General features: G+C 38.8%; 2 protein-coding genes across 3 annotated transcripts in view; one reads left to right on the top strand and one right to left on the bottom strand.

Moving 5' to 3' along the window:
* The window catches only part of LOC106869362 (putative ATP-dependent RNA helicase DDX46), a 32,734-nt gene extending 24,850 nt beyond the window's left edge, over positions 1-7,884 (bottom strand). For both annotated transcript variants that reach the window (XM_014915084.3, XM_052968676.2), the window contains exons 1-3: positions 7,802-7,884; positions 2,989-3,186; positions 2,066-2,225 (exon numbers count right to left, since the gene is read on the bottom strand). In XM_014915084.3, the coding sequence (XP_014770570.1) occupies positions 2,066-2,225; positions 2,989-3,186; positions 7,802-7,812 (369 nt within the window). In that variant the 5' untranslated portion in view covers positions 7,813-7,884. The remainder of the gene's footprint in view (positions 1-2,065; positions 2,226-2,988; positions 3,187-7,801) is intronic.
* Positions 7,885-8,044: 160 nt separating this feature from the next.
* LOC106869349 (uncharacterized) overlaps positions 8,045-18,545 on the top strand; it is a 14,638-nt gene continuing 4,137 nt past the window's right edge. The window contains exons 1-6 of the mRNA XM_089354210.1: positions 8,045-8,134; positions 10,824-10,916; positions 11,200-11,244; positions 12,820-12,968; positions 13,670-13,729; positions 14,208-14,277. Of these exons, the coding sequence (XP_089210336.1) occupies positions 10,844-10,916; positions 11,200-11,244; positions 12,820-12,968; positions 13,670-13,729; positions 14,208-14,277 (397 nt within the window). The 5' untranslated portion in view covers positions 8,045-8,134; positions 10,824-10,843. The remainder of the gene's footprint in view (positions 8,135-10,823; positions 10,917-11,199; positions 11,245-12,819; positions 12,969-13,669; positions 13,730-14,207; positions 14,278-18,545) is intronic.

Here is an 18,545-nt window from a genome sequence, read left to right as displayed (position 1 = left end):
AATCTATTTTTCATATCTAGCTTAACAAGAGCCAAAGAATTACCTAAAATCTGAAGACACTGTAAATTCATACAGTATTTTACACCTTATAAGAGGCACTACTTTATTCTTTAAACACATCTTCAAAAATGTGTTTCTCAAAACAAAAGTGATGGATAAACAGATATATATATATATATTGATAGAAAGGACAACAAAAGAAAGAAAGAGACCTCGATATTATGTAAATAGAGGAATTTGTAAAAATATGTGACACTTATTTGAAAAATGGCCGGATAACTGAAGAGATGGCGTCATGGGTTCCCGCCCCGTCATCCGAAACTCAGAGTTTTGTCATGGCTACCGAATAAGTGTCACATATTTTTACAGATATATATATATATATATATATATCCCAATATGTTAATGATGGAAAGTATTAATTGAATTGTGCAGGAAATTAGTATAAATAGGCTGAGTGGTGATGATGGTTTTGTGGTGGTGGAAAGACAAGTTTTTATGTAAGATTGTAGAACTGTCTGATACATTTTTTTTTTTTTATTGTTAAAGAAATCTTTATTGAAAATAATAAGTAGGACCGAATAAAAGACTACTTTATTATTTTTTTTTGTAATAAGTAAGTCAGATGAGAGGGAGAAGCAGTGCTCATAATCTCCGCAAACTCTCCAAGACTGGTGAGACTGATGCAGGTAATGCTCAACCTTAAGAACATATGCAAGAAAAACATCAACAGTGAAGGAACACAGATTCAAGTCTGAATGTATGCAACCATATAAACTTCACAGACAGCAACCAAAGACCACATGATGGTGTTTAAATAAGGCTGTGTATGAGGTTTATCACTCACACTAAAGTACTCAAACACCAAGCGATATCATTTACGTTTTAGCATTCAGATTACTTTGTCAAATGTAATGCTTATTTATTCATGTTACCATTTTGAGCGTGGCCGTTGCCAGTACTGCTGGACTGGCCCTCGTGCCGGTGGCACGTAAAAGCAACCACTACACTCTTGGAGTGGTTGGCGTTAGGAAGGGCATCCAGCTGTAGAAACTCTGCCAAATCAGATTGGAGCCTGGTGTAGCCATCTGGTTCACCAGTCCTCAGTCAAATCGTCCAACCCATGCTAGCATGGAAAGCGGACGTTAAACGATGATGATGTTGTTTTGAATAACTTGTGCATTATCTCATAGCTTTGAGACCTTGATGATATGACTGTTTATCATCATCATCATCATTTAAGGTCCGTTGTCCATGCTGGCATGGGTTAGATGGTTTGACCAGGGCTGGTAAGTTCGAAGGCTGAACCAGAATCTAGTCTGACTTGGCATGGTTTCTACAGCTGGATGCCAACCACTCTAAGAGTGTAATGGGTGCTTTTACATAGCACAGACATGGGTGCCATTTGTGTGACACCAGTATCTGCTATGACTGCGATTTCACTTGGCTTGAATAATATCAAAGGGTAAGTATGAGAGGCTGGATTTGGCCAGTTCAAACATAAAATGGAGAATATCTGGGCTGGGTACAGTTAGTTTAAATGCTTAAGCGCTAACACAAGCTATGTATTGGATCTACCAGCCATTTAATGCAAAAACGTAATGTACAAAGTAGTAACTTTGACTGTGTTGGTTTCTGGGAGAAAAATATATTGTCTTTCCAGAATTGGGGTGAATCTTCTATGATGCAGTGTCTTACATGGTGCAAAACGATGATGGATATCACATTGATTGCTCTGATGAGTGTTCTGTTTGATCAAGTAGGACTACCTACATAATGGAGTTATAGTGTAACAGGTTGAGTATTTCCTAGACACTTGTAGCCTTAACATAATGTTCAGGCAGATTCTGTGTTACATTATCTGAGACAAAGCTGACCCTTGGAATTGCAGGTACAATCCATTTGATAGTTTCTAGAATAGTGTATAGTGAAAAGAGGTTGGATAACCCCACGGTATGGTTTCAAGTGAAAAAAAAACCCAAAAAAAACAAAGGTGTGGGAAAGAAAAAAAAAAAGATGTGGGAATGAAAAAAAAAAAAAAAAAGAAATGGATTAAAACTTTTACCTTGTCCACAGGTTCTTCTTTTACTTTCACTTCTGTTTCCTTTGGACTAATCTTCTCAACACTTGGGGAACGACTAGGAGCTGCTTTAGGGAGAGACTTGGAGCGAGAACGGCTTCGATTTCTTGATGACGACCTCTTTCTGGGAGAATGCTTCTCTCTCCTGAAAGCAAGGATGTAACAAATAAAACAATGACTAAAATACTTCAGCCATCTCTCATCCCTTAGAAAAGAATGGTTGTGAGGTTTAAAGTGTTAAGCTACTTATTGAATAGACATGTTAAAAACTTTACAACTCCACTGTGTTGTATCAATGGAGAAGGCATGTAACTTAGCTTGTCTCAATCTGCATGGCTGACAAATAAAATACAAAAAAGGTGTCAAGAATAGTGGAGATAACTAAGGGATTGAGATCATCATCATCATCATCGTTTAATGTCTGCTTTCCATGCTAGCATGGGTTGGACGATTTGACTAAGGACTGGTGAACCAGGTGGCTACACCAGGCTCCAATCTGATCTGGCAGAGTTTCTACAGCTGGATGCCCTTCCTAATGCCAACCACTCCAAGAGTGTAGTGGGTGCTTTTACGTGCCACCGGCATGAAGGGCCAGTCAGGCAGTGTCTGGGACAATAGCGTGTTGGTTGAAATACACTTCAATATTTAGTTTTGTTAAGGCAACGAGTTGGCAAAACTATTAGCATGCTGGGCAAAATGCATACAGGAATTTTGACCATCTTTATATTCTGCATTTGAATTCTGCTGAGGTCGACTTTGCCTTTCAACCTCTCAGAGTTGGTAAAATAAGTACCAGCTGAATACTGAGGTCAATGTAATCGACTTACTCACTTCCCAGAATTTTGCTGAAAAGTAAAATTCCAAAGGCAACTGGTAGCATCTATTTAAGATCATTTGAATAAACTTACCTTCTTTCTCTTGACGAAGGCCTAGAGCGACGAGCATATCTATCTCGAGATCGGCTCCTTCGGTCTCTGTCACGACTGTGCGAACGTTTTCTCTCACGAGATCTTGACCTTCGAGAACGGCGAGACCTGTCAGGGCTCCGGGAACGACTGCGGTGTCTTCGCTCGTGAGACCGACTGCGAGATCGGCGTCTGTAGGATCTTTACATAGAAAAAAAAAAAAGAATGATTATGAAAGAGAAATAAAATATAAGAAAAGAAATTATGTGTAGCAAATACAACCTATTGTTAAAAATTATAGAAACCATACAATGTATGCTGCCTTTTCTGCATAACAAGAAAGGTGTTTAAATAGATTTAATTTAAGTCATTATCATACAGAGTATCCCAGTATTACACATATATACTTCCAAAGCCCTAACGATTCTTCCAGCACAATATATAATAATATTAATAAGACTGTTCAAAATGTTAACGTTTGCAGCACTTGACTTTTATTCTCAAGCTCTAATACTTCACTGTTCTCAGTTCAAATACTTTTTAGGGCCAACTTTGCATTTATACTTCAGGGACCATTAAAATAAGTACCTGCAATATCAGGGTACTTACAGGACTACACACCTACCCAGCTGATGGCATTTAATAAATAAAAATTGGATATGCTGTGAGAAGACCAGATATAACACTGGCCACACAAGGGGTTCCTATTTTAGAGAAGAATTTAGTAAAATATAGTATCACATTATCTAATGTCCTTTCCTGATGAGGGAATTTGACTGCTATTTTCAGCTGGTTGAATGATCACATAGAAACACCTTTGTTGGATTGAAGTGGGGCAAAACTATAGTTGGAAGTAGAGCTAGTATTGTATTGTGAATAATAAAAGATGTTTTTTGTCCCGTTTCACAAAATCTAGACCAAGTGCTTAAGAAATGTGATGCTGCATGGCAGTGAAATATTGGTAATGAGTGCAAAGAGATTAGTAGCACTTGAAAAAGTACAATAAGAACAGGCTAAATATATTTTCGAGTAGGATGTGCATTTAACTTAACAAGAGAAAAACTGAGTGCAAATTAGTTCAGAAAGCAACTGGGCATCAAAAGCATTGGCAGAAATATTTAAGAGAGATCAGTGCTAGTGTGAACATGAAATGCATGTAGATAATGTAAACTATACAGGCACAGGAGTGGCTGTGTGGTAAGTAGCTTGCTCACCAACCACATGGTTCTGGGTTCAGTCCCACTGCGTGGCACCTTGGGCAAGTGTTTTCTACTATAGCCTCGGGCCGACCAAAGCCTTGTGAGTGAATTTGGTAGATGGAAACTGAAAGAAGCTCGTCATATATATATATGTGTGTGTGAGCCTGTGTTTGTCCCCCACACCATTGCTTGACAACTGATGCTGGTGTTTACGTCCCCATAACTTAGCGGTTCGGCAAAAGAGACCGATGGAATAAGTACTAGGCTTACAAAGAATAAGTCCTGGGGTCGATTTGCTCAACTAAAGGCAGTGCTCCAGCATGGCCACAGTCAAATGACTGAAACAAGTAAAAGAGTATATGAAGAAGTGTAGTAAGTTGATATATTGAGAAAAACATAGGAAGAAAAAAGTTAGACCCATCATCATCATCATCGTTTAACATCCGCTTTCCATGCTAGCATAGGTTGGATGATTTGACTGAGGACTGGTGAAACCAGATGGCTACACCAGGCTCCAATCTGATTTGGCAGAGTTTCTACAGCTGGATGCCCTTCCTAACGCCAACCACTCCGAGAGTGTAGTGGGTGCTTTTACATGCTACCAGCATGAAGGCCAGTCAGGTGGAACTCGCAACGGCCATGCTCAAAATGGTGTATTTCACGTGCCACCTGCACAGGAGTCAGTCCAGTGGCACTGGCAATGATCTCGCTCGAATGTCTTTTCACGTGCCATCGGCACAAGTGCTAGGAAGGCAACGCTGGTAACGATCACGCTCAAATGGTGCTATTTACGTGCCACTGGCACAGAAATCAGAGATGTTGGAATTCACAGATTAGATGGTGCAGAAGCTGTTCTGAAGACCAAAGTAGACTGTAAATAAGTATGGTAGTATGGTTTAAGGTTGAACGAACTAAGTTCATGACTTCTTTAGAACTGCTTCATTTTACTTACACAGTTTATTACTTTGGAAAAGCATGAATGTTACAAGTTCAAGTTTACTTCAATAATATTATAATTTTTCTGACCATTTCATTTTGTGTGTGTGTGAGAGAGAGAGAGAGAGAGAGAGAGAGACAGACAGACAGACAGACAGAGAGAAATTATGTGATTCTGAAGCAAAGAAAAAGATAAGATGAAATAAAGCAAGAGCATAAAACAATATAAGAATCAAACTCCCTTTGGCAGTTAATGACTTAAAAAAAAAAAAAGAAACTGTTATAAAAACCCGATAAAAACCATTTTTGTGGTTTAAGAAAGCAGAGATTGGGAGCAAAAAGAAACAAAACAAATACTTGCAGTTCTCTTCTGAAAATAAAGAAATAAATATTTAAATACAGAATACTGAGGTATCAGATAATATAATTCAAGAAATAAAAGATGGATTCTTATTTATAATTAACATCATCATATATTATTATTTCTTTTGTCAGTAATTATAACTTTACAGAAAAGGTGAGAGAGAGAGGAGAAGAGAAAAAAAAAAAGGAAGTATACGTATGTGCATGCACACAAAACTATGATGCTGTCTAAATCACACACAAGCTCTCAGATTCTGACAGAGGGTCTATTCAAATGCATCAACCCCAGTCTGTTATTTATTATTATTGATCCATGAAGGAGAGAAGAGAAACTTGACCTTTGTAGGACTTGAAGAGAAAAAAAAACACCCCTAAATGCTGTAAGGTACTTTAGTTTGCTGCCTGTTCTAATGGTTTTGCTGGTTACTATTCTTTCCTGTAATATAATAAATTCTGTAAGATGGGACTATCCATCATAGTCACTTGATTTTAGTTTGTTGTATTCATTAAACAGATTCATCATCACCATCATTATCATTTAATGTCCACTTTTCTATGCTCATATGGGTGGGATGGAATTTTTTGAGGCACATTTCTACAGCCAGATGCCCTACCTGTTTCCAAGTAACGTAATACTTTCCCATGGCCAAACACGTCTTAGAAGATTGTAAATGAAGGACACTATTTGCATGATAGTGACACCTACCTTGCCTCAAACTATCATGTGATGCCAGAGCAAGGAGACAGTAACACACACATACATGATAGGCTTCTTTCAGTTTCCATCTACCAAATCCTTTCACAAGATTTTGGTTGACCCAGGGCTATAGCAGAAGACACTTGTCCAAGGTGCCATGTAGTGGGACTGAGCCCCAAACCATGTGGTTGGGAAACATTTTATCACACTGCCACATTTGTTAAATAGGTCATATTAAATAATTAATTTACACTTGTGCTAAATTCTCGAGTAGAATCCCTGGGCGATGTTTCGCCTTTAGTAACTAAACTGTCGTTTTCACAACTCAACACTACGTGACATGGCAGGGCATTTAAATTACAGTTACAAACACTCCAATGGGCTTCTAAATTTTACTGTCTACTCAAATTCACTGTATGCTATGTAGATAGATTAGGTTCTATTCCCGGTCAAATCTATAGCTAGCTATATTCTGAATTTCGCTAAGTTGACGTTTTTATCAAGATGCAAAGAATCAATTTAGTAAGGGCATCAACGTCACACGTCAACAATTTTCTCAAACCGTGACAGTCCTTTCAGATTTAAGAAATAAGTAATGTTAAGAAGAAAACAAAAAGTCTGAGTGAATCCTAATGTGTGTGTGTGAGAGAGAGAGGATGACAACTAAGTTTATTTTCAATTTCTCTTCAGTTGTTCACGTTTTGTTTATGACTCAAACATTTAGAACTCATGAAAGAGCCACAATAGTTATTAACCTTGTGATAGAGTTGTCTGAAACAGTTGGGTAGGCACGTTTTCTTCCTGACTGACTGTCTGTTTTGTTTGAAAAATAAAATACATTCATGCGTGCATAGCATTAGACATTAATGATTTCATAGCATATACCTCTGTGTCAACTCACATTGCTTCGTAAAGACTAGATCAAGTAAACAAGTTATTGCATACATACATGCATCTTAAATATGTATATGAACAGAGAGTATTATATATATATATATATATATACATATAAAGATACATGTAGACAAAAAATCGGATTTACAGCAATGATAACATTGGGGGATATACATATATAGGGAGAAATAAATTGGCATATAATCATTGTTATTGTTATGAATATTTTGAGTTCGAAATTTAAGTGGAAATCAATCAGATGTTGATTTTAACGGCTACAAAAATCTTCCACCGGTATATCTATTCACTAGCGATACTAAAAACAAAATTATGGGATAGTGTCTTTCGACAATTAACTTATTAATTAAGCAGACAATAATATAACCAACCTGATATCGAGTAAACAAAACTCGATTCAATTATTAGTAGTGTTTTAATTCTATTGTGGATTGCTTAATAAATCAAGATGTGTTGTTAGAAGGAAAGAGAGAGAAGAAACAGAAGAAAGATCACGAGATAGAAGAAATACTGCTGAAACGAATCTAATTTGTTTACTTAATTGAAGATGAGAAACGTGCTGTAAACTCAATCATTTATGATTTTGGTTTCTGTTTGTTGGGTGTCAAGCAATATATTTAAGCATCGATACAAAGTACAGCCTTAATATTATTTATTATTAAATAGATTAGGTATATACTTGTTAAAGAAACGGATAAAATCGTCCTACCTGCTAGGCATAATGTAGTTTTGAGCAAGTACTTTCACACATCAATTAGAGAAAGTATCATCAGAAGCCATCTTGGTCTATGTGATCACGATTGTCATAAAAAAAAACATCAAATATAATTTGCTTCGGTAAAACAAGTGGAATTATCCCTTAAAAATCTTATTTTAATTTTAGCATATTTTTCAGGATTAATTTTTTTTGTTCCTCAAATAATAAAAATTTCAAGTATAAACTAAATATGCAATCAGGCACAAATCTTTACTGCGCATGCTTCGTTAATACTTCCGCTTGTCACACGTGTTTTGAATTCGACATAAAAGTTTACCTGTATTGGTAAGTCTTAATTGGTTATTATTTTTGGTTTACAGTATTAACTAGTATATCGAAAGCATTTAAACTCATCATTTGTTATAGTTTAATGTCATTGAACTTGACATTTCTATGTGTGTACATACAAACACACCTTTGTGGCATAACTACAGGGTTTTACCCCCCAGACTTTGGGAGGTCATAACTTTCAGAAAAATGAATATTTTTTAATGAAATTTTCTATGCATATAGTATTTACTATGTAGAATCCGATGAAAGTGTTTTGGAATGGGGGTGGGGGACAATTTTCGGAAATTCCAACAGAGTCCACTTAAATTCTTAACTTCCAGGAAAATTAATATTTTTTCGTGAAATTTTCTACAAATATACCTTGATGTATGTACATTTTGAGCATGTAGGAATTTTGAAGGAAACAACTGCAGGTTATTTTTGAGAAGCGTTCCCCACTCGGTGGTGTTTCGGAGCAAGTCGTCCATATTTGTTTCATTTTTCTCTATTATGTGCGTATGTGCATCCGTAGATTTCTAGACAGTGAAGAGAAGCCGTCATAAGAAAACTTTCGTTAAAAACATGCACACGATTTTTTTTTCTCAATAGAAGTAAATTCCAAAGTAAACGTTTCTAGTAGAGAAGTAGAAGAGAACAGGAGCAAAAATAGGAATATACACGCACGGTTAAATATAGAAACTATCACAGTGTCGCTTCCCGAAGAATTTTAAAATGTTAGCTTTCCGAAACTTTTTTTTCAATCTTGCAAAAACACGAAGATTAAGAATAAACAAAAAAAGTACACAAATATATTTTATACACCTGTCGTATACGTCGGTTTCGTTTTTTTCACTTTAAAGGTGGTTATGTTATTTTGTTGGGATTAATCCACCTTTAAAGTGAAAAAAACAAAACCGACGTATACGACAGGTATGTAAAATATATTGGTACTACTAAAGCAGCTCGGACCCGAACGTGCAGTCGCGCGTCCGCGCTAGCTAGTCTTGAGTGGTCGATCCTAACCCTATCCCTAACCCTAACCCTGTCCCTAACCCTAACCCTATCCCTAACCCCAACCCTATCCCTAACCCGCGTGTGCAAATGAATACGTGGTTAGGGTTAGGATCGACCACTCACGACTAGCTAGCGCGACTGCGCGTTCGGGTCCGCGCTGCTTTAGTAGTACCAAATATATTTGTATAATTTTTGTATATTCGGATTCTACATAGTAAATACTATATGCATAGAAAATTTCATTAAAAAAATATTCATTTTTCTGAAAGTTATGACCTCCCCAAATCTGGGGGGGTAAAACCCTGTAGTTATGCCAATTTTTGTATAGGGTTATGGAATTCCGTCCCTAACACTAACCCCGTAGTGAAGATCGTGCGGGTGTTACGGAAAAGGACGATCTTTGGTAAAGATCGCCGAAGACACTTTACGGAAAAGGCCGATATTTAGGACTCGTACCGTAAGATCGCCCAATATTTATATGATAATGGTGGATAAATAGGTAGAGGCGTGCGTGTATATACGTGTTTTCTATGTATGTATATATATCTGAAAGTGTTTGGATCACGATCATAATGTTGTCGGTTTAATTTCTGGATCCTGTAACGCGTAATGTCCCCGAGCAAGGAACAATATCTCATATTGCTCCACTTTACTCAGTTCACAATGAGCACCACAGAGAAGCTGGTGCAGCTCGCTCCCTATCCAGCTGTCACATCCTGATCTGCCGCTGTACCAAAGTTTGAGGATGTTGTCTAGTGACTAGATAGGCACCTAAAACATTTAGGGAAAGCATAGATACCCTAAGTGCTATTGGTAATGTAATCCGGCGGAGGTAAAGAATACGCATATCGATGTGTCACATAGATATTTATAAAAACACATACACACTCACACAACAATAAATCTGTTCATTCCATCATGCTTCAACTTCTCATCACCTTGCTTGGCTCCCGTGCTGGTGGCACATGGAAAGCACCATTCTAGCGTGATCGTTGCCGTACCAGCACATGTGCTGGTGACATGTGAAAAACAACATTCGAGCGTGGTCGTTGCCAGTGCCGCTGGACTGGCTCCCGTGCAGATAGCATGTAAAAAACACCTTTTGGGCATGGTCGTTGCCAGAACCGCCTGACTGGCCCTCGTGCCGATGTCACGTAAAAGCACCCACTATACTCTCGAAGTGGTTGGCGTTAGGAAGGGCATCCAGCTGTAGAAACTTTGCCAGATTAGCTTGAGCCTGGTGCAGCCTCTGGCTCACCAGTCCTCAGTCAAACTGTCCAACTCATGCTAGCATGGAAAGCGGACGTTAAACGATGATGATGAAACTATTGCATGTGACCTTGTTAGTGCTGGTGTCACAATGAAACGGTCCCATTACACTATGTAAAGTCTAGTGAGTTAAGCAGAGACAGTTTATGGTTGAGAGGGTGTGACATCCTCTCTTAATGCTTGTGCCATGATGAAATATAGTACACAGTGGATGGCATTAGGAAAAACATCCAGCTGTAGAAAACATACAAAAAATGAAATGCATGAGTGACCCATCTAAGTTGTAGTAACTTTGAATAAGAACTATCTCAGACTTTGATAAACCATCCAACCCATGCCATCATGGAAATGATGATGTATGTATTTTTGTGTGTGTGTTTGTTTATATGTAGATATAATATTTTTCCTTGTTTATTTGCAGAGAACAAGACTATTGGTAGCATGGGATTTGGAAACAGAGGCGGTGGTGACTTTCGTGGTGGCCGAGGTGGCCGAGGTGGTTTTGGGCGTGGAGGTAATTTCATGTTAATTTTATTGTCAACAGCAATTCTTCAGTGTTTACTCAATTCATCATCATCATCGTTTAACATCCGCTTTCCATGCTAGCATGGGTTGGACGATTTGACTGAGGACTGGTGAGCCAGGCTCCAATTTGATTTGGCAGAGTTTCTACAGCTGGATGCCCTTCCTTGTGTTTTATTTTTTAATGTTTGTCTGGAGGAAAATGGATATTGAAATGATGATGATAGTATATGTAGGTATATATTAAATTTCTATTTCTGTATTATATCATGCAGGTGGAAGAAATTTTCAGAGCTTTGGACCTCCAGATGAAGTAACAGGTAAGTTACTTATTGCTTCTTCTTTTTTTTTTGTAGCATAGCTGGTTTAGGGTACCATTTGGTATGATATCATGGCTTCCAGGGCAGTAATCTTCTATGGTAGTAATCACTCCTAAGGGTAGGGCAGGGGATGACCCCATTAATAGGATTTCTGAGGATTGAAAAGGAGAGAGGATGAAGAAATTGCCATGTTTACTCTTTTACTTGTTTCAGTCATTTGACTGTGGCCATGCTGGAGCACCGCCTTTTAGTCAAGCTAATCGACCCCAGGACTTATACTTTGTAAGCCTTGTACTTATTCTATCGGTCTTTCGCTGAACTGCTAAGTTACGGGGATGTAAACACACCAGCATCGGTTGTAAAGCAATGTTGGGGGTACAAACGCAGACACAAACATACACACACACACATATATATATACATATATACGACGGGCTTCTCTCAGTTTCTGTCTACCAAATCCACTCACAAGACTTTGGTTGGCCCGAGGCTATAGTAGAAGACACTTGCCCAAGGTGCCACGCAGTGGGACTGAACCCGTACCATGTGGTTGGTAAGCAAGCTACTTACCACACAGCCACTCCTAATACAATTAGGGCGGTTGAGAAGCTTGCTTTCCAACCACTCTATGGTACCTTGGGCTAATGTCTTCTGCGGGGTGGGACAGAGAGGACGGACGTTTTTGAAAAATTCACAAAATCATTAATTTTAGCTGCAAACAAATTTTATTGACATCAGTGTGTTTGTATTGAATTAGCATTTGTCAAAAACAAAGGGTGGAAAACAACATCCATCATGTATCTGTTTTCATTGATGCATTTCTGAAGGCGTTGTTGGAAATTGGCCGCCACTCTCTCCAGCATTGCTCTGTTGATTTAGGCAATCGATGATGGGGTGGACAGAGACACCCATGCATGCACACATATACATATATATATATGACAGGCTTCTTTCAGTTTCCGTCTACCAAATCCACTCAGAAGGCTCTGGCTGGCCTGAGGCTATAGTAGAAGATTCTTGCGCAAGGTGCCATGCAGTGGGACTGAACCTGGAACCATGTGGTTGGGAAGCAAGCTTCTTACCATGGTATCTTTCAATTTACATAGTACAAGTATAACATCAATATTCCAAAACTTCTCTGGATTACTGATTTTTCCGAACCTGTGGTATTCGTTTTTGTCTGCATACTCTAAATTAAACAAATATTAAATTTACTTAAATAAGTAAATGAGATACAACTACCTGTAAATTAGTATAAATGTCTTACTCATGCAAGCGTGTGTAAGTGGACGTTAAAATTGCGATGATGATTGTATAATTAATTAATATTGAACTGTACAAGGTACTAGTAAGCTAGTCTGGCAGCCGTTGGAAATTAAAGTTCCTGTTCGTAAATGAATGTGGATTACGAGGTTTTGGACTGTCAGTGTCCTGAAAGCTTGCGTTGTAGTTGTATTGCGTGTAGGACTCTTATCTTATCAGTGACACAGCTTGAGTTATTTTCATCAGCAGTTCCCCCCCCCCCCCCTGTTCATTATTTATGTGACGTAATGTTTTCCTTTTGTTCACTTGCAGAAATAGGAATATTTCTTTATCCTTGCCAAGAAGATTTAGTCTGCAAAAATACCAATGAAAAAATTCCATATTTTAACGCTCCAATTTATTTAGAAAACAAACAACAAATTGGCAAAATTGATGAAATATTTGGATCCATCAAAGACTCTGTATCCTTGTTTTATTTTTGTGTTTTACTTTTGTTGTTAATTTGTTACTGTTTTGAAATGTCTGCTTTATCTGTCTACCAAATTTCACTCCCAAGATACTAAGATGCTATGCAAGGGGATTGAACCTGGAACTATTTTGTTGTGAAGTGAAATTCTTAACCACACAAACATTCCCGCATCGATGTTGCTTCCCCAGTTACTTTTCCAGGTTCATGGGGTGGGGATTTGAACTCAGCTCTCTGCATACTCATGAATCCCATTATCTATCTTTTATCTTCTGCTACTTTCAATCATTGGACTGTGGCCATGCTGGGGCACCACCTTGAAGAATTTACTTGAATAAATCAACCCTAGTACTTGTTATAAATTAAAAAAAAAAATTTAGTACTTATTGGACTCTTTTGATGAACTGCTAAGTTACAGAGACATAAACAAACCAATACTGGTTGTCATGCGCTAGGGAGGATATATGCATTACACTTACATATACATATGATGGGTTTCCATGTAGTTTCTGTCCACAGAATCTACTCAGAAGGCATGTATCTTATACATGCCAGGTGCTTCGTACAAGAACCATCATTGCCTGATATCCTGATTCAGACTACTGTGAATCTTGTTTACTCAAATACTTTATAATATAATATATTTATAATATATTTTCTGATTTCACCTCTTGTTTTATCCTTAACTACCAATAGTGTTTTTCTGTAAAGCTATCTGAAAATATGAAAGCAAATTCTTTTAAAGGGAATCAGAAGGTAAATATTATTTTGATTATCTATCTATCTATCTATCTATCTATCCGAGAGTGTAGTGGGTGCTTTTACGTGCCACCGGCACAAAGGCTAGTCAGGAGGTACTGGCAACGGCCACGCTCGAAATGGTGTATTTTACGTGCCACCTGCACAGGAACCAGTCCAGCAGCACTGGCAACGAACTCGCTCGAATGTCTTTTCACGTGCCACTGGCACAAGTGCTAGGAAGGCGACGTTGGTAACGATCACGCTCAAATGGTGCTATTTACGTGCCACCGGCACGGAAGCCAGACAGCTGGTGCTCTGGCAACGATCACGCTCGGACGGTGCTGTTAGTGATCTACTGGTACAGGTGCCATCACGATTTCGCTTTCGCTTGCCCCAACAGGTCTTCGCAAGCCGAGAATAAATAAATAATAAAATAAAAGTAAACGATATAAATTGTATTAATTTATCCAAATATATTTTTTGGTAATTTCAGCTTTTTATTGATCCTGCAAAGTTACTGCCCTTGTCCAGATTTTTGACTCCTCCACGAGGTGGCGGCCGAGGTAACTACAAACTCTTTTCTTTATATTTTAGAATTTTTTTTTATCGCAGTAAAGAAGTGTTGTTGGTTTAGCTGTTTAGCTCTGTTCAAACTAGCTTATCATAAAAAGTGTTCTCTCCCGTTTGTTTTGTTTGTGCAACGTGTCCTTTTTGCCTTAAATGGTGGAGTGCAATTTGATAGATATGGCTGCTATTTCTAGTAGGTCGTAATGAAATATTTCTCAAAGCATTCCAATGATGACCATCCAGTCTCTTTAGAGATGTTTCAGGCTACATTATCTGTATTCAAGTGGTACTCATTTTATTGACTTGGAAAGCATGAACGGCTAAGTCGCCATTGGTAGAATTTGAAATCCTAATGTAAAGACGAACGAAATGCTAGTATTTCATGTATCCTGTAATAAGGGGCAGATAACTCTATCATTGTAAATCATGCAGTTATTTCCCTTAGTAATTGTACGAATCGATTTTACTGGTGTTTAACGCTTTTATATTTAAATAATATTTGCGCGGACATAATGAACACACACGCAGACTCTCAAATATAAGCACAGGCTTAGACTCCTCCACGAAAGATTGCATTCGTATGTGTGCCATAACCCGACTTCAGTACATTTATTTCTTAAGCCTGGCAGCTATTCGGACGGGGACGTAATCCCCCTCCACTTGTTGTCAAGAGGTGCGAAGGTGTGGGGGGGGGGGACAAACGCGAGCTCAAAGACACAGATATACGTATATATCAGGAAGGTGCCTACCTTGAATAAAATGGATCGATAGCAACATTTTCCTTTTATGGCAAAATATGCACCTAATTCAATAAAATTATGAAGGTTACTCTGATGACTGTATAAAATGCAAAGTATTCTATTTTTTTGTAAATTATTCATTGAACTCTAATATTCCCCTCTATTTAACCATCATACATCGTCTCTGATGAAGGGATATCCCAGAAACAGCTGTAAGACTAACTTTCTCTTTGTAAATGTCCTGAAAATTCCACACAGTCTTGGTTTTGGAACATAGGTCTGAGAATTAGAATTTTTTATATAAAATGCTCAAACTTATATTTGCAATATATTATTACTTGGCCAAAAGTTTGGAACATAGGTTTGAAAATTAGAATTGAACCATTTGATCAGTTATGAGGTAAGTATGTTGTATAAATTTGAATTGAATTGTACTTGGGCATAGTTATTTTAATTTTTTTTAAATGTTCCAAATTTTTGGCCATGACTATATATATATATGTATATATATATATATATATATGTGTGTGTGTGAAGGTGCGTGGTTTAGTGGTTAGGGCATTTGGCTCACGGTCGTAAGGTCGTGAGTTCAATTCCCAGCAACACGTTGTATCCTTGAGTAAGACACTTTATTCCCTGTTGCTCCAGTCCACTCAGCTGGCAAAAATAAGTTGTACCTGTATTTCAAAGGGCCAGCCTTGTCACACTCTGTGTCCTGGTGAATCTCCGAGAACTATGTTAAGGGTACATCTGTCTGTCGATTGCTCAGCCAGTTGCATGTTAATTTCACGCGCAAGCTGTTCTATTGATCTTATCAGCTGGGACCCTTGTCGTAACCGATGGAGTGCTCCAATATATATATTATCATTGGTTTAACATCCACTTTTTTATGCCCACATGGGTCAGGTGGATTTTCTATGGTGGGATGTCCTTTCTGTCACCAGCCTTTATCCACCTGTTACCCAACAAGTTAATATTTCTCTGTGATCAGACATGTTTTCACAAGCTACTGGAAATGAAGGACATTGCTTGCATTACAATGACACTCAATTACAACTATCAAGTGATGTCCAGGCAAAGGGACAGTAACACACATATACACTCACATGCGATGGGCTGTCATATATATATACACAGCAAGTCACCCTTTTCTGTCCTTCTGTCACATTCTGATCTCTCATCATCACAAGGTTACCTCCATTAGTGCTCCAAAGAATCTTTGTTTTGCGAGTTACTTAGTGCAACATAAAAGGCATCCAGTTCACGTTGTAAAGTGATGAGCGTTAGGAAGGACATCCAACCATAAAAAGCATGCCAAAACCGACTGTGAAGTCTGGTGCAGTTATCTAATTTGCCAGCTCCTGTGAATCCGTTCAAGCTATGTTTGCATGGAAAATGGACATATGTATATGCCTACTAAATCCACTCACATGGCTTTGGTCAGTCCAGGGCTATAGTAGAAGACACTTGCCTAAGGTGCCTCACACTATGATTGAACCTGGGCCTCCATTGTTGAGAAGCTCATTTCAGAATTTCATAGTTTGGGGTTTCTTTCCATTGCATGGACACTGTTCATTAGTTGTCCTCTGTTATGGCCACAGATTGACCTGTACTTTGTGAATTACATTTAATGGATGAAAACTGTAAGAAGCCTGTTGTATTTATAGGCGTATATTTGATTGAAAATTATTATTCTCCTTGTCCTGACTTGTGCACGGTGACTGAAAGCAAAGCATCACACGTCTGGACTGTTTAATGTTTGATCGACTGGGTGTGTTTATTACTTAGCTTGGAACCGGGCAACGGTTTCTAACAGGAATTGCAAATCACCGAGGAAAATTCTGCCTGAATGACCTTGTCTAAGCCATCCGATCATAGAAAAGTACATGTTAGAACGTCAATGATGGTATATAATGCATGCGCAATTGTTATGCATAAATTCCAGTTTGGTAGAGTTTATTGTAATGTAATTCAATCGTCAGGGTATTATGAAGTTTGATCGCATAGCTAACTTTTACGTATGGGAGGTAACTCGTGTTATTATATGTGAGATTTATCTCCCTTCCAGTTTTGCCGTTAACTATGTTGGCACTCCGTCACTTACGACGTCGAGGGTTCCAGTTGACCCGATCAACAGAACAGCTTGCTCGTGAAATTAACTTGCAAGTGGCTGAGCACTCCACTAACACGTGTACCCTTAACGTAATTCTCGGGAATATTCAGCGTGACACAGTGTGACAAGGCTCACCCTTTGAATTACAGGCACAACAGAAAACAGGAAGTAAGAGTGAGAGAAAGTCGTGGTGGAAGAGTACAGTAGGGTTCGCCACAATCCCCTGCCGGAGCCTCGTGGAGCTTTTAGGTGTTTTCGTTCGATAAACACTCACAACGCTCGGTCTGGGAATCGAAGCCGCGAGTCCGTTGCCCTAACCACTGGGCCATTGCGCCTCCACTGCCGTTAACTATACATATCAACAAACACACACATGCATTTCTCGAAATGTACCTACATTTAAACATTGGGTATTACGGGTACTTTAGCCTCACTCAAGTAGGTTGTATTTTATTTTTATACTTAAAGAGTGAAATGCACAAATATGTTGTAACAGCACGAAACGAAATCTTACTCCCCTTTCTCTCTCACTCTCTCTACTTCTCTTTCTCTCCCTCTCTCCTCTCTCTCTCCCTCTCCTCTCCTCTCTCCCTCTCCTCTCTCCCCCTCTCTATTTATCTTTTATCTTCTACTTGTTTTATCTATTAGACTATGGCAATGCTGGGGCACCGCCTTGAAGAGTTTTTAGTCAAATGAAGCAACTCCAGTACTTATTCTATTGGTCTCTCGTGCCAAATGGTTAAGCTACAGGAGTGTAAACACACCAACACCAGTTGTCAAGCATAAGTGGGGGACAAACACAGACACAAAAACACACACATACAGATATTTTTATACGACAGGCTTCTGTCAGTTTTCGACTATGGAATCCACTCACAAGGCTTTGGTCGACCTGAGGATATAAAAGAAGACACTTTCCCATATGTTCATATATATATATATATCATCATCATCATCATCATCGTTTAACGTCCGCTTTCCATGCTAGCATGGGTTGGACGATTTGACTGAGGACTGGTGAAACCGGATGGCAACACCAGGCTCCAGTCTAATTTGGCAGAGTTTCTACAGCTGGATGCCCTTCCTAACGCCAACCACTCAGAGAGTGTAGTGGGTGCTTTTACGTGTCACCCGCACGAAAACGGCCACGCTCGAAATGGTGTCTTTTATGTGCCACCCGCACAAGCCAGTCCAGGGGCACTGGCAACGATCTCGCTCGAAAATCCAACGGGAGCCAGTCAGGCGGTACTGGCAACGGCCACGCTCAAAATGGTGCATCTCATGTGCCACCCGCACAAGAACCAGTCCAGGGGCACTGGCAACGATCTTACTTGGCTTGCCGGGTCTTCTCACGCACAGCACATTTCCAAAGGTCTCGGTCAGTAGTCATCGCCTCGGTGAGGCCCAATGT

Source organism: Octopus bimaculoides, chromosome 6 (genome assembly GCF_046866305.1).
Source record: "Octopus bimaculoides isolate indiv1 chromosome 6, ASM4686630v1, whole genome shotgun sequence".
Taxonomy (NCBI): Eukaryota; Metazoa; Mollusca; class Cephalopoda; order Octopoda; family Octopodidae; genus Octopus; species Octopus bimaculoides.
Note: the sequence above shows the minus strand (reverse complement) of the source record. Positions and strands in the feature narration are given on the sequence as shown.